The sequence below is a fragment of the Canis lupus genome, chromosome 17 (genome assembly GCF_011100685.1).
Source record: "Canis lupus familiaris isolate Mischka breed German Shepherd chromosome 17, alternate assembly UU_Cfam_GSD_1.0, whole genome shotgun sequence".
NCBI lineage: Eukaryota > Metazoa > Chordata > Mammalia > Carnivora > Canidae > Canis > Canis lupus.
The window spans coordinates 60,695,298-60,721,469 of NC_049238.1; the positions used below are offsets into that span (position 1 = coordinate 60,695,298).

The following is a 26,172-nucleotide window of genomic DNA, read 5'->3' on the forward strand; positions in this document are numbered from 1 at the left end:
ATGTTCTCCATACCCTCAAACTTTTAAATCTTTAGGCCCAGTAGTCTGTAGGATATGATAAGAATGCTATAAAATCTGGGACGCCTGGGTGCCTCAGCGATTGAGTATCTGCCCCCAGCTCAGGGCGTGATCCCGAGGTCTGGGGATGGAGTCCCGCTTCAGGCAACTTTTGAAGCCCCTGCATCTCCCTCTGTCTCTGTCTCTGTCTTTCTCTTTCTCTCTCTCTCCTGTCTCTCGTGAGTAAATAAAATCTTTAAATAATAAAAAAAGAATGCTATAAAATTTTAGCATCAAATCCAGGAGAATGGAGAGAGAGAACACAATCAAACCTAACTGTATTTGGATAACAAGTTGTAGTGTAGGAGTGAGTTTTATTAGGATATTGAAATTTAACGGTTATAATAACTCCTAAGATAATTTTAGTCTTCCTTTCTGTGTAAAGGGCAACAGCATGTCCTCCCTCCCTGGGTGCATTGGTTTGGATGCAGCTACAGCTGCAGTGGAGTCTGAAGAGATTGCAGAGCTGCAACAAGCAGTGGTCGAGGAGCTGGGTATCTCAATGGAGGAACTTCGGCAGTTCATTGATGAAGAACTAGAAAAGATGGACTGTGTACAGCAGCGTAAGAAACAACTAGCAGAATTGGAAACATGGGTAATACAGAAGGAATCTGAGGTGGCCCATGTGGACCAGCTCTTTGATGATGCATCCAGGTGAGGACTAAATGGGAAATAGGAAATCTACCCCTTGGCAGACATTCTAGAGGTATAATTGTTCATGACATTGTGCCAAGCACTTTATGCTTTACAAGGTACAAATGTATAGAACCCTCCTCTTCCTCATAGGTTAGGGCCAAAATCTGACCTCTCAACCACCCACATAGAGAATATTCATCTATCAGAAGCTAATGTATGGTCAACAGTAGGGGAGTACGGGTCTCGAGTCCCTTCATCTTCTTTCTCCTCTGCTCTGCTTCCAAACAATTACTTTGTTTTCTTAGTAGATACTACACTTGATCTTAGCCAAAAGGCCGAGAAGCGATGTTTTCTTAGTAGAATGTTCTAGGGAGTGAGGATTGTAAAGCTTTGCTGTCTTATGTAACTGGTGCGTGAGCCCTGTATCTACTCCTAAATCCCCAGAAGATTTGTGTCAGGTACTTAGTTGTGAATTAGAACACATTTTCAAATAACAAGATAAATGACAAGATGATTGAAAGGACTGTATTCAGAGCTTATTGTGGATTTTTGAGAATCTAGTCTGGAAACCACTAGTTAAATGTTTTTCTGTGGGTAAAGCTTTTTTAATTCTAATGGACAGGTAGCTCAGTTGTTTAAGCATCCAACTCTTGACTTCTGCTCAGGTCTGGATCTCAGGAGGTGAGTTCAAGCCCTGCATTGGTTGGGGAGCCTACTTAAAAAATAAAAAGAAATAAAAATGAATTCTAAATGGAGACACTTTGGAATATGGCCTGTTTAAATTGAGGTCACTGTACTTAAATATATATAAATTCTGATGGCTTTTATACCTATTTCTCCTGACTTTGACCTTTTCTACATGTTTTCCAATATTAGGGCGGTGACTAACTGTGAGTCTCTGGTGAAGGACTTTTACTCCAAACTGGGACTACAATACCGGGACAGTAGCTCTGAGGATGAAACTTCCCGGCCTACAGAAATAATAGAGATTCCTGATGAAGATGATGATGTCCTCAGTATTGATTCAGGTAAGAGATAAGGCTCCAGGTAGGAAGTCTCAGGATTGAAATTTAAACACAGGAAGTAAAAAAAAAAAAAAAAAAAAAAAAATTAAACACAGGAAGTTAAGCAGATAAAAGAAAGGAGAGACCATTGTCACTGACTCCATATTCCAAACCATTGGACTTGTCTGTTACCAAAAGAAATAGAACATTATTAGTCTCATAGATGTCCCCCGTGTGCTACTTCCTGATTGCATGACCTTCCTTTCCCAATTCTGAATTCCCTTTTCTTTGTAGGGAGCATTAGCACGTATGTATATACAGATTTCAAAATGATAGATTGTTTAGTTTTGTCTATTTTTGAGGTATAATTTACATACTATAAAAATCACCCACATTAAGTGTATAGTTTGAGTTTTAGTAAATTAATACAGTGGTGCAGTCTTCACAGTCTGGTTTTAGAATACTTGGAATTACCCTCATACCTGTTTGCCTACCTTCTCTATTTTCACCCCTAAGTAACCACTGATCTGCTTGCTTCCTTTTTGCCTTTTTTAGAAATTTCATATAAGTAGAATCACAATTTGTTGGCTTTGTGTCTGGTTTCTGTTGGTTAGCATAATGTTTTTGAGATTAATTTATGTTACTGCATGTATTCATAATTTGCTCCCATTTTTTTGCTGATTAATACTCAGTTTTATAGATATACCACATGTTTTTATCCATTTTAAAATTGATGAATATTTTTGGTTGTTTCCAGTTAGGGAGGCTATTAGGAATAATGCTGCTATGTATATTTATGTATAAATCTTTAGGGGGATGCCTGGGTGGTGCAGTGGTTTGGTGCATGTCTTTGGCCCAGGGCGCGATCCTGGAGACCTGGGATCGAATCCCACATCGGGCTCCCCGTACATGGAGCCTGCTTCTCCCTCTACCTGTGTCTCTGCCTCTCTCTCTGTGACATTCATAAAAAAAAAAATTAAAAAAAAAAATCTTTATATATAATCTTTATATAGTCGTTATGTTTCATGTCTCTGGGTATTCCACCTAGGAATAGAATTACTAAGTCTTAGGGTAAATGTATGTTTGAATTTTTAGGAAACTGCCTTAGTGTTTTCAAAGGGGGCTAGCTATATCATTTTACATTCCCACTAGCAAAGTATGGGATTCCAGTTTCTTTACGCCTTTGACAATGCTTAATATTGTCAGACTTTTAGCCATTCTAGTGTGTATATGGTGCTATCAAATTGTAATTTGCATTTTCCTAAGGAAATTGAGCACCTTTTCACATACTTACCTGCCATTTATGTATGTTCTTTGGGGAAGCATCATTCAAATCTGTAGTCTTTTTTTTTTTTTTTGAAATTGAGTTGTCTTTTTATTGTTGATTTGGAGAACTTAGGCTTTAGGTATAATTCATTTATCAGATATATTTTGTTTTATTTTGTTTATTTTAAGATTTAATTTATTTATGCATGAGAGAGAGAGAGAGAGAGAGAGAAGCAGAGACATAGGCAGAGGGAGATCCAGGATCACACCCCAAGCCAAAGCAGACACTCAGTTGCTGAGCCACCCAGGCATCCTGTATCAGATATATTTTATATACACTTTTTCTCAGATGTGGTCTTTTAATTTTCCTAATAATGTCTTTTAAGAGTAAAACTTCTCAAGGTGAGGGTTGAAGGTGGTTTGTTTATTTTGCTGATAGCTATCCAGTTTTTCTCCCACCATTTGTTGAAGACTATCCCTTTAGTACCCTGGTCAAAAATCAACTGGCCACGTATATGAGGGTTTATTTGCAGATGCTATTTTGTCACATTGATCTTAATATCTGTCTTTATACCAGCACCAAACTGCTTTTATTACTGTGAACTTCTGGTATGTTTTAAAAATCACTTCATGAAAGTGCTCCAGATTTATTTGCATTTCATATAACTTCAAAATAAATTTTTGGGGGATCCCTGGGTGGCGCAGCGGTTTGGCGCCTGCCTTTGGCCTAGGGCGCGATCCTGGAGACCCAGGATCGATTCCCACGTCGGGCTCCCGGTGCATGGAGCCTGCTTCTCTCTGCCTGTGTCTCTGCCTCTCTTTCTCTCTCTGTGACTATCATAAATAAATAAAAATTTAAAAAAAATATTAAAAAAAAAATTTTTGGATCAGCTTGTCAATTTCTATCAAAAACATTTTTTAGGGGCAGCCCGGGTGGCTCAGCAGTTTAGTGCTGCCTTCAGCCCAGGGCCTGATCCTGGAGACCCAGGATCGAGTCCCAAGGCGGGCTCCCTGCATGGAGCCTGCTTCTCCCTCTACCTGTGTTTCTGCCTCTCTCTCTCTCTCTCTCTCTCTCTCTCTCTGTGTCTCTCATGAATGGATAAATAAAATCTTAAAAAAAAAAAATTTTTTTTTAAACCTGCTAGGATTTTTAATAGGAACTATATTGACTGTAAAGGTGAATTTAGGGAGCATTATCTTTTAAACAAACACTCAGTTTCCTAATGCATGAATATGGTACATCTCATAAGTGTTTTATTTTTAATGCTAATGTGAATGAAATTATTTATTTAATTTCATTTTAGGATTGTTTCTTGCTAGGATATGAAAATTTAGTTGATTTTTGTGTATTAATCTTATAGCCTGTGACCTTATTAAGCTCACTTATTCTAGAATTTTTTTTGTGGATCCCTTGGGATTTTCTAATATTACTTAATGCCAAATAAAATCAATTTTACTTCTTCCTTTCTAATCTAGATGTCTTTTCTTTCTTTTTCTTGCCTTATTGTTCTCTAGAATCTTCATACGATGTTGAATAAGTTTTGAGAGCAGATACTTTTTCTTTTTTTAAGATTTGTTTCTTTCTTCATGAGATACACAAAAAGAGGCAAGAGGCATAGACAGGGAGAAAAGCAAGGCTCCTCAAAGGGAGCTCAATGCGGAACTCGATCCTAGAACCCCAGGATCACACCCTGAGCCAAAGGCAGATATGCTCTACCACTGAGCCACCCAGGTGTCCCCAGACATCTTTTCCTTGCTCCTGAGCTTTAAACATTAATTGTAATGTGAGCTGTAGGGTTTTTGTAGATAGTCTTTGTTGGGTTGAAGGAAGTTGCTTCTACTCCTTGTTTGCTGAGAGCCAATCATGGCTTGATTGGATTTTAGATTTTGTCAGTTACTTTTTCTGTATCAGCTGTAGATAATCATATAGGTTTTGTCCTTTTTCTTATTAATAAGGAGTATTCCAATAATGATTTTTCAGATACTAAACCAGCTTTGCATTCCTAGAATAACCCCCAACCCCACCCTTGCCACTTTGTCTTAGTGTGTAATCCGTTTTATATGTTTCTGTATTAGATTTCCTAATTTAAAAAAATTTTTTTTAAAGATTTATTTATTTATTCGTGAGAGATACAGACAGAGAGAGAGGCAGAGACACAGGCAGAGGGGGAAGCAGGCTCCCTGCAGGGAACCAGATACAGGCTTGATCCCAAATCCCAGGATCAGGACCTGAGGGAAAGGCAGGTGCCCAACCGCTGAGCCGCCCAGGCATCCCAATTAATATTTTGTTAAGAATTGTTGCACCTATGTTCATGAGGGCTGCTGGATTATCATTTTACTGTGATATGTCCTTTTGGCTTTAGTATTAGGGTATTAATGGGCCTTATAAAGATAAGTTGGGAAATGTTCCCTCCTCTGAGTTCATATGAAATATTTTTGTTTTAAGACTTTATTTATTTGAGAGAGAGAGAAAGCAAGAGACAGAGCATAAGCTGAGGGAGAAAGCAGACTCCCTACTGAGCAGGGAGCTGGATGTGGGGCTCCATCCCAGAAGCCTAGAATCATGACCTGAGCCGAAGGCAGACACATAACCAGCTGACCCAGGTGCTGCTGAAATAGTATTATTTCTTCCTTAAATGTTTGATAAATTCAGCAGTGAGACAGTCTTCATTTGGACATTTTTTTTTTTTGGACTTTTTTTGTGGATTTTTTTTTTAATAAGCTTTTTAGTTTGGAATAGTTTTATATTTTTGTATAAATTGCAAAGTTAATACAGAGTTCTTGCATACTTTTCGCTAGTTTCTTCTAATGTTAGTATTTTATGTTACCATGGTATATTGGTCAAAACTAAGAAGCAAACATGGGTCAGCCCTGGTTTGACCTGACCTGACTAAACTGGTCAGCAGTTTAGTGCTGCCTTCAGCCCAGGGTGTGGTTCTCTCTTTCTCTCTCTTTGTCTCTCTCTCTCTCTCTCTCTCTCTCTCTCTCGGTCTCTCATGAATAAATAAATAAAATCTTTAAAAAAAATAAGCAAAAAAATAATAATAATAAGCAAACATGAGTGTGTTATTTTTACCTCAATTCTAGACTTTTGATTTCTGGGTTTTTTCCAATATAGGATGCCACACTGAATTTATTGTGGGAAGGTTTTTAATTACTAATTACTTTTCTTTATCTGATATGTCCCCCCTCCCTTTTTTTTTTTTTTTTAAGAGAAAGAGAGAGAGGCAGAGGCACAGGCAGAGGGAGAAGCAGGCTCCATGCAGGGAGCCCAATGTTGGACTCAATCCCCGGTCTCCAGAATCACGCCCTGGGCTGGAGGTGGCGCTAAACAGCTGAGCCACCCAGGCTGCCCCCCCCCCTTTTTTTTAAAGATTTTGTTTATTTATTCATAGAGACACTCACACAGAGAGAGAGGCAGAGACAAAGGCAGAGGGAGAAACGGGCCCCATACGGGAAGCCAGACATGGGACTTGAATTCTCTCTATATTTCCCTAGTTGAAATTAATTGAATTTGGACCTGTAGATTCCAGTTTTTCATCAAATTTAGAAGTGTTTCAGTATTTCATTCAGTGTTTCAGTATTTCATTTTTTAAACTATATTTTTTCAATGTATTTTTTTTTAAGATTTTAAGTAATCCCTACACCCAACATCAAGTCAAACTTAAGACCCCAAGATCAAGTTGCATGTTCTACCAACTGAGCCATCCAGGTGCCCTAGTCCTTATTTCTTCATATTTTATCTGGCCCCTTCTTTTTCGCCTTGCCTTCTGAGATCCCCATTACGTATATGGTAGAACACCTCTCATTGTCCCATAAATCTTTGAAGCTCTGTTCATTTTTCTTTAGTCTTCTCTTTGTGCTTTGGACAGGATAATTTCTCTGTACAAGTATCTACATTCTAGTTTACTTATTCTCCTCTCTTATTTTAAACTTGCTTTTTTAGTTTTTGTAATTTGAATTCCGGAATTTCCATTTGCTTCTTTTTATCGTCAACTCTTTTGTTTACTGAGTATTAGCATATTAGCATATAGCATTTTAAGTATTTGAACGTAATTTATTTTAGCTCTTAGAGCATATTTATACTTGGAAACCTAAGTCCATGCAGCAAGTCTGTTTCTTTTTTTTTTTTTTAAAGATTTTATTTTATTTATGTATTCGAGAGAGAGAGAGAGAGAGAGAGGCAGAGACACAGGCAGAGGGAGAAGCAGGCTCCATGCACCAGGAGCCTGACGTGGGATTCGATCCCGGGTCTCCAGGATCGTGCCTTGGGCCAAAGGCAGGCGCCAAACCACTGCGCCACCCAGGGATCCCAAAGACCCTCTTATAAAAGGACACATAGTAAAACACAGATTTCCCTCAGACTCCTTCTAGTTACTCTCCTCAGAAGAAACCAGTATTATCCATTTCTTTTGCAGCCAAGGATACCTTGTAAATGTACATATGTACTCTTTCCCTTCTCCATCCTTTTACATATAATCAACATGTGGTTTTACGTTGCTTTTTATCAAATATCTAGGAAAAGTATTCCCTCTCAGCAGCTATAAATCTGATTTTTTCCCCAATTTTTTTTATTGTGGTAAGACACACATAACACAAAATATACCACCTTAACCATTATTAAGTGTACAATTCAGAAGCATTAAGTACATTGATAACATTGTGCAACCATCAACTTTACTGAAAAATGTTAGGTACTGAAATTTTATTTTTGTGTAGAAGAATTTAACAGTATGAAATAGCTATCCCTAAATTGATCTTTTTTTAATATTGTCAATAGTTTTTTTTGGGGGGGGGGCGGGAGAGGGGAACATGACAAGTTGATTCTCAAATATACATATACACATACATATATATATATATGTAAATATGACAAGTAAAAAGAACCAGGATGTCCACAAAGAAGAAAATAAAGTGAGATGCTAGAGTTAACAGATATGGAAACTTACAAAGCGCAGTTACACACAATATAGAATTGACATAAGAAAAAACGACAGATCAATGAAACAGAATAGAAAGTCCCAAAATAAACCCACAAATATATGGAAATACTTTGACAAGTAGACCATATATATCAGTAAGAAGGGACTCATTTCGGGTTCCCTGGGTGGCGCAGCGGTTTGGCGCCTGCCTTTGGCCCAGGGCGCGATCCTGGAGACCCAAGATCGAATCCCACGTCAGGCTCCCGGTGCATGGAGCCTGCTTCTCCCTCTGCCTATGTCTCTTCCTCTCTCTCTCTCTCTCTCTCTCTCTCTCTCTCTCTGTGACTATCATAAATAAATAAAAATAAAAAATAAAAAAAATAAAGTTTAGAGTTTGGTTCAGGTCATGGTTGTTTGAGCCCTGCATCAGGCTCCATGTTGGGAGTGGAGCTTAAGATTCTCTCTCCCTCTGCCTGTCCTCCATCAAAAAAGAAAAAGAAAACAGCAACTCTAAAATTCAGACTTGCTGTATTACCTAAAATGTCCAGCTTTCAACAAAAAATGATGAAACAGGAAAAGTGAGACCTATGCTCAGGGAACAAACCCTGGTAATAAAAACAGACTTGCTGAGCAGCCTGGGTGGCTCAGCAGTTTAGCGCTGCCTTCAGCTCAGGTCGTGATCCTGGAGTCCTGGATCGAGTCCCGTGTTGGGCTCCCTGCATGGAGCCTGCTTCTTCTTCTGCTTCTCCCTCTGCCTGTGTCTCTGCCTCTCTCTCTCTCTCTGTCTCTCTGTGTGACTATCATAAATAAATAAAAATTTAACAAAATAAAAAAATATATAAGAGGGTCCTTTTTGGGGTCATGTAAATTTTTTGGAATTGGGTATTAGCAATAATTGTACAATTTTGTTAATATACTACAAACCACTGAATTAAACATTTCTAAAAGGATAAATTTTATGCTATGTGAATTATTTCTGAATTGAAAAAAATTTTTTTAAGATGTATCCATTTATTTTAGAGAATTAGTGCAAGCAGGAGGGGCAGAGGGAGAGAGAATCCCAAGCATATTCCATGCTAAGTGCAAAACCCAACATGAGGCTTGATCTCACAACCCTGAGATCACGATATGAGCCAAAACCAAGAGTCGGACACCCAACCAACTCTGCCACCCAGGCACCCCTGAATTTTAAAAAGCATTTTAGATGAAATTTAAAACTCATTTCCTTGGTTGGACTAGCCACATTTCATGTGCTTAGTAGCCAGATATTAACAGGTTGAATAGTGCAGATATAGAACAAATCTGTCACAGCAGGAAGTTCTACTAGATAGCACTACTCAAGAGTAAACATTTTTGCTTCATTCATTGACTACATCTGATTTTTCAAATCATTCTAATAGGGCACCTGAGTGGCTCACAGTCAGTTGAGTGTCTGCCTTTGGCTTAAGTCATGATCCCAGAATCCTAGGATCAAGTCCTGCATCAGGCTCCCTCCTCAGTGGGGAGTCTGCTTCTGTCTCTCAAGTAAATAAATAATCATTCAAATAATTCATAAGCAAATTGTTATAAAAATTTGAAGCAGCATGTGGGTGGGTGGGTCAGCCAGTTAAGTGTCTACATTCCAGTTGAGTTATGATCCCAGGGTCCTAGGATCGAGCCCCACATCTGGCTACTTGCTCAGCTGGGAGTCTGCTGCTCCCCTTACCTGTGCACTCACTCTCTTACTCGCTCTCTCTCAAATATATATTTTTAAAAATGTAAATATACAGTGCACCTGGGTGGCTCAGTCAGTGAAATGTCTGCCTTTTGCTCAGGTCATGATCCCAGAGTCCTGGGATTGAGTCCTGCATCAGGCACCCTGCTCAGAGGGGAGCCTGATTCTCCCTCTCCCACTCCCCCCTGCTTGTGTGTGCTCTCTGTCAAATAAATAAAATCTTCAGAAAAGTGTAAAAATTCTGTAGACCACCACCTGTCACAGTACTTTATCCTCAGGTAAGCACTGTCACCTATTTGTTGTCACCTGTCTTTCTGGACCATTTAGTACTTTTGTATATATAGCTATATATGGTTTTCAGTTGTAATTAGTAATAGTTCTGTGATAACGTTTTCAGTAGCTATAACGTTTGCATGTAGTTATAATACATGCAAATAAAATGCCTTAATGAAAAAAAAGTAGCTTAATTATTGATTTCTTGGAAATTCTTATGTGTAAGTTTCTTATACTCATTTAGAGCTTTTCTCATCCATAGGTGATGCTGGGAGCAGAACTCCCAAAGACCAGAAGGTGAGTTGGGACGGGGAAGGTAAAGATGACAGGTAAGAATAAGAAGATGGGAGAAACTTCTGGCCTGACCGTTCTGTCAGTTCAGACATCAACATAATCACGCACTCTATAATCAGCCCTGTGGGCTCTAGTCCTCTTACAGCTGTTCTAAGGATGCAGCAGAGGTTACATAGATGCATGCCCTGAGTGATGTATGAATGTAGAATTTGGCAGTGACCAGCTAGGTGAGGTTAATCAAGAGAATTTCCCTAAAGCTGATTTCTGAACCAGATTTCTAAGGAAGGGCAGTTTTCTGGGACACCTGAGTGGCTCAGTGGTTGAGCATCCGCCTTGGGCTTGGGGCGTGATCTTGGAGTCCCAGGATCAAGTACCACATCGGGCTCTCCCCACAGGAAGCCTGCTTCTCCCTCTGCCTCTGCCTCTGCCTTTCTGTGTCTCTCATAAATGAATAAATAAAATCTTAAAAAAAATAAGGAAGGGCAGTTTTGCCTGATAAAATAACCATAACTTCTCAACCATAACCCATTCTATTTTGTTTTTTGAAAGACAAGTTCTTATTCTCAAGTCTAACGTGCTATTTTATTTTATTAAAAAAAAAATTTTTTAACATTTTATGTATCCATTCATGAGAGACAGAGAGAGAGAGAGACACAGGCAGAGGGAGAAGCAGGCTCCATGCAGGGAGCCCGATGTGGGACTCGAACCTGGGACTCCAGGATCACGCCCTGGGCCGAAGACAGGCACCAAACCGCTGAGCCACCCAGGTGATCACCTAACATGGTATTTAAAAACTTGTTTCCCTCATCACCTTCCTTACAGCTCCGTGAAGCTATGGCTGCCTTAAGAAAGTCAGCTCAGGATGTCCAGAAGTTCATGGATGCTGTCAACAAGAAGAGCAGTTCCCAGGATCTACATAAAGGTTAGGGTCTGGAGGTACCTCGCTCGGTATAGGTGGTGGGAATGGGGGAGTGAATTCCTACAGAGATTTCATGGGTAACTGGCTTTGTTTTAGCGTCTCAGAATCCTCATCCACCTCCGTTGGGTCCTTTAAATACAGGTTTTCCTTGTCTGCTTAAGTCTTTTGTCTGCTGATTTTCAAATGTGTAGTGGCTTTATTATTTTTTTTTAATTTTTATTTATTTATGATAGTCATACAAAGAGAAAGAGAGGCAGAGACATAGGCAGAGGGAGAAGCAGGCTCCATGCCCCGGGAGCCCGACATGGGATTCGATCCCAGGTCTCCAGGATCACGCCCTGGGCCAAAGGCAGGCGCCAAACCGCTGCGCCACCCAGGGATCCCTGTAGTGGCTTTAAATACATTTTTAGGGGGCAGCCCTGGTGGCGCAGCGGTTTAGCACTGCCTGCAGCCTGGGGTGTGATCCTGGTGACCCAGGATTGAGTCCCACGTCGGGCTTCCTGTATGGAGCCTGCTTCTCCCTCTGCCTGTGTCTCTGCCTCTCTCTTCGCTCTCTGAATGAATAAATAAATCTTTAAAAAAAATAGATACATACATACATACATACATACATACATTTTTAGGGACGCGAGGGTGGCTCAGCGGTTAAGCGTCTGCCTTCGGTTCAGGGCATGATCCAGGAGTCCCGGGATCAAGTCCCCGTCAGGCTTCCTGCATGGAGCCTGCTTCTCCCTCTGCCTATGTCTCTGCCTCTCTCTGTGTGTGTCTCTCATGAATAAATAAATAAATAAAATCTTAAATAAATAAAATACATTTTTAGCTTCGTGCTCATGATTACTTCTAGATGGAGATTAGGGGGATCCCTGGGTGGCACAGCGGTTTAGCGCCTGCCTTTGGCCCAGGGCGCGATCCTGGAGACCCGGGATCGAATCCCACGTCGGGCTCCCGGTGCATGGAGCCTGCTTCTCCCTCTGCCTGTGTCTCTGCCTCTCTCTCTCTCTCTCTCTCTCACTGTGTGCCTATCATAAATAAATAAAAAATTTAAAAAATTAAAAAAAAAAATAGATGGAGATTAGAAGAGAGCAACTCAAACTCTTACACAGAGGTCTGAGGGAAGCTTTGTCAAATCAAGCTGTTAATAAATCCTCTACTGGAAAATGTTTTATAAGTGCTACTTAGCATTTAATGAGTATAATTAATATTGTTAATAAGGAGTTGAGAACACTTGGTTAAAGTGAGTGTTCTTAAATTACATGTGAATTTCAATTATGCAGGTTTTTCCTGTTAGCATAAATAGCTAAGTCAGCTCTGTTTTTTTGTTTCTGCCCAGGAGAGCAGCGAAAGTGACTAAGAATCAATGAATATCCCCTTTCCCCAGTTACCATATTGTACCTTCTTTACGTTTCTATTTACTATCCCCAATCTATGCCATATCTTTTTAGAATTTTTTTCCTTTCTTCTGTAGGAACCTTGAGTCAGATGTCTGGAGAACTGAGCAAAGATGGTGACCTGATAGTCAGCATGCGCATCCTGGGCAAGAAGAGAACAAAGACATGGCACAAAGGCACTCTTATTGCCATCCAGACGGTTGGTATGTTCAGGCTAGAAGAGCTAATGAAAGGCAACCTACAGGTCTCCATTGCTGATCGATCATTTCTTTTTCCCATAGCTTTGCCTTTTATCTCTCATGTAGCAGTCAGGATTTACACAGAAGCTGATGGTTTTAAAATTTTTTGTGTATCTTTTCCTTTTACTCAGGACCAGGAAAGAAGTACAAGGTGAAATTCGACAATAAAGGAAAGAGTCTACTGTCGGGGAACCATATTGCCTATGATTACCACCCTCCTGCTGACAAGCTGTTTGTGGGCAGTCGAGTGGTGGCCAAATACAAGGATGGGAATCAGGTCTGGCTCTATGCTGGCATTGTAGCTGAGACACCAAACGTCAAAAACAAGCTCAGGTACCTGGACAGAGGATTGTAAAAAGAGTGAAGGCCAGCAGCAAATCATCTGCTGTATTCAAATAGATCTCACAAATAGCCTTTGTGTTTAGTCCCCAGTGACTAGAAACACTTGCTCGTTCTTTATGAAAGGAGTTGGATGGGTGATTCTTCCTCCTTTTTCTCTTTTTTTTCTCAAGAAGAAACTTGGAGGAAACTAAGGAGAGTCCTCAAGATTGTTTAATGGTTAGGGGAATAGAAAGAAAGAGACTAAATGTTTCTAGCAAAATAGTCTGATAGATGAACAAGATTAAATAGCTTTGGAAAAGTGGAAGTAAATTGGTTAGATTGAGAGAGAATTCCTAACTCTTAGAAGGAATAATAATGGGAAGGAAGTAGTAGACTAGAACATTTTCCTAGGAGTGTGTCCTATTTGTGATCAAGATTGGAAGCTATGATAATTTCTGTAGGTCATGTTAAATATCATAACCCCGATCTTTCTTTCATTACTCTTTACTTACAGGTTTCTCATTTTCTTTGATGATGGCTATGCTTCCTATGTCACACAGTCTGAGCTATATCCCATTTGCCGGCCATGTGAGTGTCCTTCCTTTCTGAGTTTTATCCATTTTCTCGTCTATCTTGTATTTTTTCTTAAGATAATCAATTGGAAAGCCCTGGTGCTTCCATCTCAAGGAGCATAAGTTTGATTAGTGTTCTTTGGGAGATACAGGTCTACTTGCTTTTCTCTAGTTCTGGGTCTTTCTAGTGAGAGTAGAACACGAGGAGATCATGACTGACCCTGGGTGGAATCTCATATTACAGCTGTGTTTTGATTTCATTATTGAGTGATTTAGGCTTCAGAAGATGTTACTTTTTTCCTAGTTTTATCCTTCATCTAACATTTGTATAAATCTGTAGTCTACATAGTGCTTTCTGCAGAAGCTGAGTTAGATGGAAGTTTCATAGTGTCTTCTATACTTCTGTCTCTGGCTTACTCCTACAAAACAGGGTTTGTTTGTTTGTTTGTTTTAATTTATTTATTTATTATAGTCAGAGAGAGAGAGAGAGAGGCAGAGACACAGGCAGAGGGAGAAGCAGGCTCCATGCACCGGGAGCCCGATGTGGGATTCGATCTCGGGTCTCCAGGATCGCGCCCTGGGCCAAAGGCAGGCGCTAATCCACTGCACCACCCAGGGATCCCCAAAACAGTTGTTTTTAATTATGAAAGAGTTGACTAACACTGCTCCCTTTCCATATAACATGGCAGTAAATGTGTTCAGGGTCCCTTAGAAGTAGCCTGATAGAGAATGAGAAAGGACAATTTTTTTTTTTTTATCAACTTCATGATACCACCTGATCTCTTTTTTTTTTTTAATCTTTTTATTTATCTCTAGACTTCTATCAAGTTAGCAAGAATTTCCACTTGAATATTCCTAAACAAAATATGCATTTTAATGAAATTAGTGACTCACTTATATTTGCTTATTGCTTAGTTAGTACTTACTTGATCCATGTGTGCATTTACACAATAGGTTCAGTACTTTTAGGAAGTCTTGGTTTTGCTTCCCTTGAGGTTATGTTTTCTTCGTTTATTTTTTCTCTCCCTCCCAACTTAAAAAATGCCCAATGTCTCCTTGCCAACCATTTATTTTTTCCTATTAAGACATGCCCAGCGGTGACTGGCTGGCAAAGTTGATAGAGCATGCAACTCTTTTTTTTCTTTTCTTTTCTTTTCTTTTCTTTTTTTTTTTTTTTTTTGAGCATGTAACTCTTGATCTCAGGGTCGTGAGTTCAGGCCTCACATTGGGCATAGAGATTACTTAAGGAAAGAGAGAGAGACAGAGAGACAGAGAGAGAGAAGAAAAAAAGAAAAGAAAAGAAAGGGAAAGAAAGAAAGAAATGAAAAGAGAAGAGAAGAAAGAAAAGAAAAGAAAAGAAAAGAAAGAAAAGAAGGAGGGCAGCCCAGGTGGCTCAACAGTTTAGCGCCGCCTTCAGCCCAGGGAATGATCCTGGAGACCTGGGATTGAGTCCCATGTCAGGCTCCCTGCATGGAGCCTGCTTCTCTCTCTGCCTCTCTCTCTCTAATGAATAAATAAATAAAATCTTTTAAAAAAAGGAAAAGAAAAGAAAGGAAAGAGAAAAAGAAAAAAAAAGACAAAGACCTGCTCTACTAGGCAGCCCCGGTGGCTCAGCGGTTTAGTGCTGCCTGCAGCTCAGGGTGTGATCCTGGAGACCCAGAATCGAGTCCCACATCAGGCTCCCTGTAGGGAGCCTGCTTCTCTCTCTCCTCTCTGTGTATTCTCATGAATAAATAAATAAAATCTTAAAAAAAAAAAAAAAAAAAAGACCTGCTCTACTTGCCCTCTCTCAGCCTTCCTTCTTCCTTCCGACAGTGAAAAAGACTTGGGAGGACATAGAAGACATCTCCTGCCGGGACTTCATAGAGGAGTATATCACAGCTTACCCCAACCGCCCCATGGTACTGCTAAAGAGTGGCCAGCTTATCAAGACTGAGTGGGAAGGCACATGGTGGAAGTCCCGGGTCGAGGAGGTGGACGGCAGCCTAGTCAGGATCCTCTTCCTGGTACTCTTCTTCCCCAGAGTTTTAGAGGCAAGGGTCAGGGTGGGATAGGGGAATGTAAGAGGCAGTAATAAGGATGATTTTGTAGTCCTCCATAATTTTCCTCATTCTTATCCTATATATTTTGACTGTTCTGGGTCAGATTTTACTTTGTCCTTTTATTTCTCTGTGATAGTTATTGAAAATTAATTCCCTGGGCAGCCTGGGTGGCTCAGTGGTTTAATGCTGCCTTCAGTCCAGGGCCTGATCCTGGAAACCTGGGATTGAGTCCCACATTGGGCTTTCTGCATGGAGCCTGCTTCTCCTTCTGCCTGTGTTTCTGACACACACACACACACTCTCTCTCTCTCTCTGTCTCTCTCATGAATAAATAAATAATCTTAAAAAAAAAAAAAAAGAAAGAAAGAAAATTAATTCCCTGGAGCGCCTGGGTGGCTCAGTCAGTTAAGCATCTGCCTTCAGCTCAGGTCATGATCTCAGAATCCCAGGATGGAGCCCCATACCTGGCTCCCTGCTCAGCTGCTGCTTCTCCCTCTGCCCCAACCCCTCTCCCCCATGCCCAAACTTTGTGCTCATGCGTGCTCACACTCTCTCTCTCTCAAATAAATAAAATCTTTATTGAAAAAGGAAAGAAAGTCCCTGAATTTAATTATGATGCTAATTTGCATGTTGGTTTGTTTTTCTCTAAGAATATTTACGTTGCGTAGGCACAGAGAAGGCAGTTCCATTTGTCCAGGGTCAGGGTTTTGGTAGCATAGTGAGACAGAAAGGAGGCATCAGAGAATTAGAGTATTCTTTTTTCTTTTTTTTTCTTTTTCTTTTCTTTTTTTTTTAAGATTTTTTTTTTTTTTTTTTTTTTTTTTTTTATTTATGATAGTCACAGAGAGAGAGAGAGAGAGAGAGAGGCAGAGACACAGGCAGAGGGAGAAGCAGGCTCCATGCACCGGGAGCCAGATGTGGGATTCGATCCCGGGTCGCCAGGATCGCGCCCTGGGCCAAAGGCAGGCGCCAAACCGCTGCGCCACCCAGGGATCCCTAAAGATTTTATTCATTCATGAGAGACAGAGAGAGAGAAGCAGAGACACAGGCAGAGGGAGAAGCAGGCTACCCACAAGGAGCCCAATGAAGGACTTGATCCTGGACCCCGAGATCACATCCCGAGCTGAAGGCAGATGCACAACCGCTGAGCCACCCAGGCAACCCTGTTTTTCTTTTTCATATTCCTGATGGCTGTCATGAAGCCTAATAAATTTATTGAATAGCTAGGGAATTTGGGATTCAGGGAGATTTCATTCAAGGAGACATATGGAAGCATGTTCTCCACAGATGGCAGGATAGATTCTAGCCTTTAATTCATTTACCTCCATCCTTCCTCCCTCCCAATCCCCTAGGATGACAAAAGATGTGAATGGATCTATCGAGGCTCTACACGGCTGGAGCCCATGTTCAGCATGAAGACATCCTCAGCCTCTGCATTGGAGAAGAAGCATGGGGGACAGCTCAGGACGCGTCCAAATATGGGTATGTCCTAAAGGACACCAAAGGGAAGGAAAGAAATGAATAGCAAAGGAGAGTATATACAATGTACAGTATGTATATGTAATAGCTATCCTTTGTTTACCAGGATGATACTAGTGACTCATTAGAAATAGGACGTGTGCACTGAGTTGTTTTCAGTAGTGGTGATGATTTGTGGTGCTACCTTCACATGCGTGGCTCTGATTCACTCTAAATGATTCCATACAAATCTGAAACCACTAGCTTAGGTTAGGGGGACAGATGTAGTAGTTACCTCTGTTATCCACATGAGGATTATCTTTCTATGTTATTCATGGTCAATTATTTTAAGACCCAAACTGCTTTTGTTTTCATATGTCCCTGGCATACTTTCTGGTTGATTTTTCCTGATAACATTAGTTGATCAAAGAATGCATTTTTTAAATTTTTCACCAAAAAATAAATAAAATATTTCACCAAAGTATAACATAATTACTCATATAAGCTGTGCTTGAGGCAGGAAAATAAAGTCTTACTGAGTCAAAGCCAGTCTATGCCAGTATTTTCACTCATTGGTGTAAATAATGAGAACTGACAGTCTTAACACTTACTCAGAATGTTTCCATTGCTGCTTTTTTACATTGTGTAAATTGAGGATCAAATGTGCCTGAATATACGTGGCACAGCTCATCATCTTCAGTGGTCAATTTCCTTTTAACTATAGGTGCTGTCAGGAGCAAAGGTCCTGTGGTCCAATACACCCAAGATCTGGCCAGTACTGGGACCCAGTTCAAGCCAGTGGAGCCCCCACAGCCTACAGCTCCTCCTGCCCCCCCCATCCCACCTGCCCCACCTGTACCCCCTCTGTCCCCACAGGCAGGTGACAATGAGTGAGTGATATTCTTTCTTATTTGCTAGTTTCTTTCATACTACATTTTCTGTATCTTTTACTGTATGAATGTCTAATCTCTTAGCAGCTTGGAAAGTCAGCTTGCCCAATCTCGGAAGCAGGTAGCCAAAAAGAGCACATCCTTCCGACCAGGATCTGTGGGCTCTGGTCATTCCTCCCCTACCTCTCCTGCACTCAGTGAAAATGTCCCTGCTGGGAAACCTGGGAGCAACCAGACATACAGGTAAGAAACTCTCAGGCTCTCTGTGGGGAGGTGGCAACATGGACTAACTGATCACTGTATGGGGACATTCCTTGGTTCCAACGGGCTTAGTAGTTAAGGTTATGATGATGAGGATGTTGGGCTTGAAAGCTTTTTTTCTTCTTTTTTAAGATTTATTTATTTATTTATTTATTTATTTATTAATTTATTTGAGAGAGCATGTGCACGTCCAAATGTGGGGAGGGGCAGAGAGATCTCAAGCAGACTCTTCTGAATGCAGAACTGGACATGGAACTCGATCTCATGACCCAGATCTTGTGACCTAAGCTAAAATCAAGAGTCAGACTCTAGCTGACCGAGCCACCCAGGCGACCCAAAAGGAAAGCTTTAACCTGGGAATTTTCCAAGAAACAGCATAAAAATAATTGAATTAGAAACTCGGTGCCTTAGAAATATGGAATCACTAGAAAGTCATTTATTAAAACTTGTCACTGTGATGCCTGGGTGGCTCAGCAGTTGAGCATCTGCCTTTGGCTCAGGGCGTGATCCTGGAGTCCCGGGATTGAGTCCTGCGTCAGGCTCTCTTCATGGAGCCTCCTTCTCCTCCCTCTGCCTATGTCTCTGCCTCTCTCTCTCTGTGTCTCTCATTAATAGATAAATAAAATCTTTAAAACTTGTCACTGAATATGGTATCCATCATTGGTACAATAGAAAGAGATCACTACTGCCTCTTTTTCCTTGAATCACAGGAGTTAGTGAAGACATCTGTAGGACACCTAAAAGGGGAAAAAGCATCAGTAGAAAACTGGACTCCACTTCCATAATTCACAGGCCAAAAAAATGTCAGGAAAAAGTTTACTGTTGCTGTGGAGATATTTTCAGTCTTTGAAGAGTAACCAGGGCCTTTCATTGTCCAGGTTTGGTAAAGCAAGGGAAAACATGACTTCTTTCTGTCATCTGTAGCTTCCCGAACACAGCTGTTTGAAAGATAAGTGGATTGGGCAGCCCAGGTGGCTCAGCGGTTTAGTGCCGCCTTCGGCCCAGGGCCTGATCCTGGAGACCTGAGATTGAGTCCTGCGTCAGGCTCCCTGCATGGATCCTGCTTCTCCCTTTGCCTGTGTCTCTGCCTATCTCTCTCTCTCTCTCTCTCTCTCTCTCTCTCTCTCTCATAAATAAATAAATAGGGGATCCCTGGGTAGCTCAGTGGTTTCGCGCCTGCCTTTGGCCCAGGGCGCGATCCTGGAGTCCCGGGATCGAGTTCCGCATCGGGCTCCCGGCATGGAGCCTGCTTCTCCCTCTGCCTGTGTCTCTGCCAATCTCTCTCTCTATGTCTATCATAAATAAATAAATAAAAATAAATCTTTAAAAAAAACTTAAATAAAAAATAAATAAATAAATGAAATATTTTTTTAGAAAGAACGAAAGAAAAAGTGGGTTAGCCAGCTGCAAGGATCCTTACATGGCACAGAGGGCCTATTTCCTCTTACCTGATTTCCTGCATGTCCTTTGCAGATCACCTTTAGGCTCAACAGCCTCTGCTTCAGCAGCGCCGCCAGCACCTCCAGCACCCCCAGCTTTCCATGGCATGCTGGAGCGGGCCCCAGCAGAGCCCTCCTACCGTGCCCCCATGGAGAAGCTCTTCTACTTACCTCATGTGTGCAGCTACACATGTCTGTCTCGAGTCAGGCCTATGAGAAGTGCACAGTACCGGGGCAAGAATCCCCTGTTGGTCCCACTACTCTATGACTTCCGGCGAATGACGGCCCGCCGCCGAGTTAACCGCAAGATGGGCTTTCATGTTATCTATAAGACACCCTGTGGCCTCTGCCTTCGGACAATGCAGGAGATCGAACGCTATCTTTTTGAGACTGGCTGTGACTTCCTCTTCCTGGAGATGTTCTGTTTGGATCCATATGTTCTTGTGGACCGAAAGTTTCAACCCTATAAACCATTTTACTATATTTTGGACATCACCTATGGGAAGGAAGATGTTCCCCTATCCTGTGTTAATGAAATTGACACAACCCCCCCACCCCAGGTGGCCTACAGTAAGGAACGAATCCCTGGCAAGGGTGTTTTCATTAACACAGGCCCAGAATTTCTGGTTGGTTGTGACTGCAAGGATGGGTGCCGAGACAAGTGAGTTGGTAGGGTAGTTGCTGGCCCTGCCTCCAACTTTGTTATCCTTGCCTTTACTTTCTACCACTTCTTTTGCCTTAGATCTCCATTAATTTCCTATTTACATCATTCCTCAGCTGGAGCTCCTGCCAGAAGACCTCCATGAAAGCTATGAGCGAGGCTTGGGTCTGATGTGGCCCCCACTGCATGACTCTGGGGACTTGTGCCCTGTGTTTGTTTCTCGGATTCTCCTTTTCCTTTGTGTCCCTCCATCATGCTTATAGTTGCCACTTCATTTCATTCTGTCACTCTGTCACGTTCTTACCGTCTTTTCCTTTCTCGTTTACATGTATGACAGAAGAGAAATTTCACTGTCTTCTCCCTTATCCTTCTGTAGTACTTCTTGCCTCTAAATGTCTCACAGCTCTAGCCATCATATCCTTTTTTTTTTTATTCAGGTCCAAATGTGCCTGTCATCAGCTAACTATCCAGGCCACAGCCTGCACCCCAGGTGGCCAGATCAACCCTAACTCTGGATACCAGTACAAGAGACTAGAAGAGTGTCTACCCACAGGGTAAGTAGGGGAAGGCAAAGCACCTCAGAGATGGAGTTCTAAAAATTGGAACCAGGGATCCCTGGGTGGCGCAGCGGTTTGGCGCCTGCCTTTGGCCCAGGGCGTGATCCTGGAGACTCGGGATCGAATCCCACATCGGGCTCCCGGTGCATGGAGCCTGCTTCTCCCTCTGCCTGTGTCTCTGCCTCTCTCTCTTTCTCTCTGTGTGACTATCATAAATAAATAAAAATTAAAAAAAAATTTAAAAAAAAAAATAAAAAAAATAAATAAATAAAAATTGGAACCAAAAATAGAGTAACTGAAACCAGGTAAACCAGGTATTTTATCAATTAAATCTTACACACTGAATTTCTTTTTTTTTAATATTCATTTATTCATGAGAGAGAGAGAGAGAGGCAGAGACACAGGCAGAGGCAGCAGGTTCCATGCTGGGAGCCCGACGTGGGACTCGATCCCAGGGCTCCAGGATTGCGCCCTGGGCCAAAGGCAGGCGCTAAACCGCTGAGCCACCCAGGGATCACCCCCCCCCCTTTTTTTTTAATATTTATTTATTCATGATAGAGGCAGAGACACAGGCAGAGAGACATACTGAATTTCTTTTTTTTTTTTTTTTTTTTTATTTTTATTTATGATAGAGAGAGAGAGGCAGAGAGGCAGAGACACAGGCAGAGGGAGAAGCAGGCTCCATGCACCAGGAGCCCGACGTGGGATTTGATCCCGGGTCTCCAGGATCGCGCCCTGGGCCAAAGGCAGGCGCCAAACCGAGGCGCCACCCAGGGATCCCGACATACTGAATTTCTAGTACATGTTTCTTCCTTGGGCTTTCCTTTAAATGAAGACTTCTAATGATTGAATAGGACCTAGCAATTGCAATTGTGTCATAGTTATATGTATATTCTAACAGACTGTGGTTATGCTGGCAAGGGAGACGTGTTCATAGAAAAGTATGCAGGGACCTGGTTATATAGGACTTTGTAAATGATAATAAAAATTAGAACCAAATTGTGGTATGATAGAAAGCTGTTAGAGAATTTTAAGCAGGCAAATTATGCCAGCTGCCTTTTGAAGGTTACCATGGCTTCTTGGTGGAGACTGGGTCTTAGAGCAGCAAAGGTAAAACTGAGAAGTCCACTTAGAATAATTATGGGAATATAGGCGAGAGGTTGTGCTTGCTGGGGCTTATACTAGAATGCTCACGGAGAGTGGAGCTGAAAGAGGGTAGAGTTGGGATTTGTTTGGCGGTAGAGCTACAGAACTTGATAGATGGACTGGCATGGGAGAGAAGCAGCGGAATCAAGTTCAAGTTCTCTAAACTTTATACTTCAGCAACAAAGTGGGCATTGGTACATTTTACTGAGATGGAAGACTAGAGAAGAAGCATGTCTGGGTGGAATTCAGCTTCTGTTCGGGCCATGTTACTTACGTTTGAGGTGCCTCCTAGGCACTCCAAGGAGAAATGTCAAGAAGGCAATGAGATTTCTGGAGAGAAGTATAAGAGCTGGACATAAGAAATTAGGAATTCTGAACACAGAAGTGGTATTTAAAGCCTGGATGAGTTCACCTAGAGAGAATATTGATAATAGAAAAAATTAAGGGGGCACAGGAGTAAGTACTGGGCTCTCCAACTAGAGACTGAACAGAGGAGGTGAAGCCAGCATATAAATTTGAGAAAGGCAGGTCAGGAAAAGAGGAAGACAATGCAAGAGTTGGATATAAAACTTGGTAAAATGGTTATATATGAACATAGTAACTAACAAACCTGGTGCTCAAGATACATAATTAGAAGAGAGGAGAAAAACATGAATGAATACTTCAGAAATTTTCCCATAATCGAAGAGTCTGTTTGCCTTTTTTTCTTTTTTTAGAGATTTTATTTATTTACTCCTGAGAAACACAGAGAGAGAGAGAGAGAGAGAGAGAGAGAGGCAGAGACACAGGCAGAGGGAGAAGCAGGCTCCATGCAGGGAGCCCCATGTGGGATTTGATCCTGGGTCTCCAGGATCATGACCTAGACCAAAGGCAAACGCCCAACTGCTGAGCCACCGAGGCGTGCCTGAAGAGTCTGTTTTCAAATAGAAAATGATAGTCATGTCCTGCATAATGGGTGAAAATATATTATCCCCACTAAAATATTAAAAAATAAAATGTAATCATGTCCACAGAACACTGAAGACACAAAATTAAAAACCCTAAAAGCTTCTAAAGAAGAGAAATAGACCACAAAAATACTCAGATACCTTCTGCCTTTGCAAAATGACTTTGGAAGCTAGATGGAAATTAAAGACTCAGTTCAGAATTCTAAGGGAAATTATTTCTAACTTGGCATTCTAAACCCCAGACTATGAATTTTAAGTGTTAAAATAAACTAAAGACATTTTTTAGACATGAAATACCTCAAAATTGTCCCATTAGTCCCCTTCTCAGAAAGTTAACTGGAATTGTTTGCCAGAATGAGGGGAAAAGTCAAGAGCGGGGAAGGCATACGAATCCAGGAAATAGCGGCTCCAACTCAAAAAACGATTGAGGGGGAACCCCACAGATGGTGGGGTGAAGGGGGCTTCTAGGCTAACAGCTATGCACCAGACAGAACAGCCAGTGTGAGAGCAGGGCAAATCTGGCTGCAAGAGAAGCTCTGGGAGAATGGGTTTAGTAGAAAACCTGATGTGTCTGAGGATCTTCACAGGCGATCCAGGCCACCAGAGAAATCAGGAGATGAATTTGTGCTGAATGCAAATTGAAAACTAAGCAAAGGAAAAGACCATTACTAGGTTTAATTGCATCACTGTATCATTTATGTTTTAATTCTTAAAAAAAAAAAAACTTGAGTCTCATAACAATATTTAGATTTGCTAATGCTCGGGGATGCCTCGGTGGCTCAGAGGCTGACCGGTTGAGCATCTGCCTTAGGCTCAGGGTGTGATTCTGGGATCTGGGATGGAGTCCCACATCATGCTCCTTGCAGGGAACCCGCTTCTCCCTCTACCTGTGTCTCTGCCTCTCTCTCTCTCTGTGCCCCCCATGAATATATAAATAAAATCTTTAAAAAATTTTTGCTAATGCTATATCTTTTTTTATGTTTGGAATATTTCATTATAATATTTTCAAATAACCACAAATGATGTCATTTCCTTGCCTAAAACTCTAATAGCTTCCCACTGCATTTTGGATTTCATTCTGACTCTTAATCTTGGGTCACAAGACACTGTACTGTCTGGCCCCTTCCTATCTCTCTCCCTCCAAAGCTGTTCTAATCACACTGATATTCTTCAGTTTCTGCATCCAGTTTGCCCAGTATTTGCCAGCCTACCTCAAGGGCCTTTGTATAGACTGTGCCCTCTGCTTGGCATCTGTCCAGTGTTCTTTGCATGGGTATCTTCTTTAACCTTGAGCTCTCAGCTTTAATCTCACTTCCTTAAAGAGACCTTTCCTGGCTACTCTAAAACTGGATCAGTTTACCTCCCTTAATGCTCTCATTGAGCACCCTATTTGTGTTCTTTATAACAACCTCCATTTATGCGTTGACTTGCTTTTGTTTTATCTTTTCCATTAGCATGTAAGCTCCATGAGGATGGGCAAGTGTCTGTCTTGTCACCACGGTACCACCAGCAGCTAAGTGACCCAGTACCTGGCACATAGTAACCACTCAAACAAATTTTGTTGAGTGAATGATGCTCAGTGTGGCTACTCTGAAAGTTTATATGGTGGTGACTAGAACTAACTTCAAATTCTGACGTCATCCATTCTAAGCTGATCTTGTTTTATTAGCTGTAAAAAGAACTGAACACGAATACTTTTTATTCTCACTGAGGTCTTAAGTTGTTAACAAAGTTGTTTCTTGATATGGTGCTAGTTAAGTTTTAGGGTTTGTTTTTTTTTTTTTGTCTTTTTTTTTTTTAAGACTTTATTTATTTATTCATGAGAGACACAGAGACTGGCAGAGATATATGCAGAGGGAGAAGCAGGCTCCCTCTGGGGAGCCCAATGCGGGATTCGTTCCCAGAACCCTAGGATTACGACCTGAGCCAAAGACAGAGGCTCAACCACTGAGCCACCCACGTGCCCCAGCTAGTTAAGTTTTGTGTTCAGTTCGTGAAAATTCATTGAGCTGTAGACATGTTATATGTACTTTCCTCTGTATATTATGCTTCCATTGTTTTATTTTTTAAGTAATCTCTAGACTCAATGTAGGGCTCAAACTCATGAACACTGTGATTGAGTTGCATACTCTACCAACTGAGCCAGCCAGATTTTAAAGTTAAAAACTTTCCTAGTTTTTTATTTTTATTTTTTTTATTTTTATTTTTTATTTTTTTAAAGATTTTATTTATTTATTCATGAGTATACACAGAGAGGAGAGAGAGAGAGAGAGAGGCAGAGACACAGGCAGAGGGAGAAGCAGGCTTCACGCAGGGAGCCCGATGTGGGACTCGATCCAGGGTCTCCAGGATCACACCCCGGGCTGCAGGCGGCGCTAAACCGCTGAGCCACCCGGGCTGCCCTTTCCTAGTTTTTTAAAGTTAAAAATACATCCTTATAAGGCTGCTCTGAGGATAGAATAGAGAATGTATATAAAGCATATTGGCATAATGCCAAATGCAATGTATACATTCAGTGAATAGAAGCTGCTCTTACCACCTTTGTCCAAAAGGATAGGACTCATGTCATCAGCTCTCTAATTGTACTTGTCATCTTTCCAAAAGTAGATGTCTCCCTTAAATCTCCATATTAGGCACCATAAGAAGGGAAATCCTGGGACGCCTGGATGGCTCAGCGATTGAACATCTGCCTTCGGCTCAGGGCCGGATTCCCGGGTTCGAGTCCCACATCGGGCTTCTTGCATGGAGCCTGCTTCTCCCTCTGCCTGTGTTTCTGCCTCTCTCTCTCTCCCTCTCATGAATAAATAAATAAAATCTTAAAAAAAAAAAAAAAAAAGTGAAATCCCAATACTGAGCAAAGTAGATGGAGCAGAAAAATTGATACCTGAAAAGATGATAGTTTTCTCAGTATAACTATATGCTAGATCTTTCTGACTTTGGTAGTTTTTTTTTTTTTTTTTTTTTTTTTTTATTTATGATAGTCACACAGAGGGAGAGAGAGAGAGCCAGAGACACAGGCAGAGGGAGAAGCAGGCTCCATGCACCCGGAGCCTGACGTGGGATTCGATCCCGGGTCTCCAGGATTGCACCCTGGCCAAAGGCAGGCGCCAAACCGCTGCGCCACCCAGGCATCCCCCTGATAGTTTGTTTTTTAAATGGTTAAGCT

The 26,172-nt window shown here is 41.4% G+C and overlaps 1 protein-coding gene and 1 pseudogene across 5 annotated transcripts in view; one reads left to right on the forward strand and one right to left on the reverse strand.

Annotated features, from left to right (window-relative positions):
- Positions 1-26,172, forward strand: part of SETDB1 (SET domain bifurcated histone lysine methyltransferase 1) — a 32,850-nt gene that overhangs the window by 1,150 nt on the left and 5,528 nt on the right. For 4 of the 5 annotated variants that reach the window (XM_038562149.1, XM_038562148.1, XM_038562146.1 and 1 more), the window contains exons 2-14: positions 443-711; positions 1,570-1,721; positions 10,135-10,169; positions 10,989-11,088; positions 12,551-12,676; positions 12,844-13,045; positions 13,548-13,621; positions 15,421-15,611; positions 17,000-17,129; positions 17,830-17,995; positions 18,080-18,238; positions 19,730-20,356; positions 20,794-20,910. In XM_038562149.1, coding sequence (XP_038418077.1) covers positions 452-711; positions 1,570-1,721; positions 10,135-10,169; positions 10,989-11,088; positions 12,551-12,676; positions 12,844-13,045; positions 13,548-13,621; positions 15,421-15,611; positions 17,000-17,129; positions 17,830-17,995; positions 18,080-18,238; positions 19,730-20,356; positions 20,794-20,910 — 2,339 coding nt within the window. In that variant the 5' untranslated portion in view covers positions 443-451. The remainder of the gene's footprint in view (positions 1-442; positions 712-1,569; positions 1,722-10,134; positions 10,170-10,988; positions 11,089-12,550; positions 12,677-12,843; positions 13,046-13,547; positions 13,622-15,420; positions 15,612-16,999; positions 17,130-17,829; positions 17,996-18,079; positions 18,239-19,729; positions 20,357-20,793; positions 20,911-26,172) is intronic. The other variant, XM_038562147.1, reaches the window with a different exon arrangement.
- Positions 883-1,040, reverse strand: LOC119864039 (annotated as a pseudogene).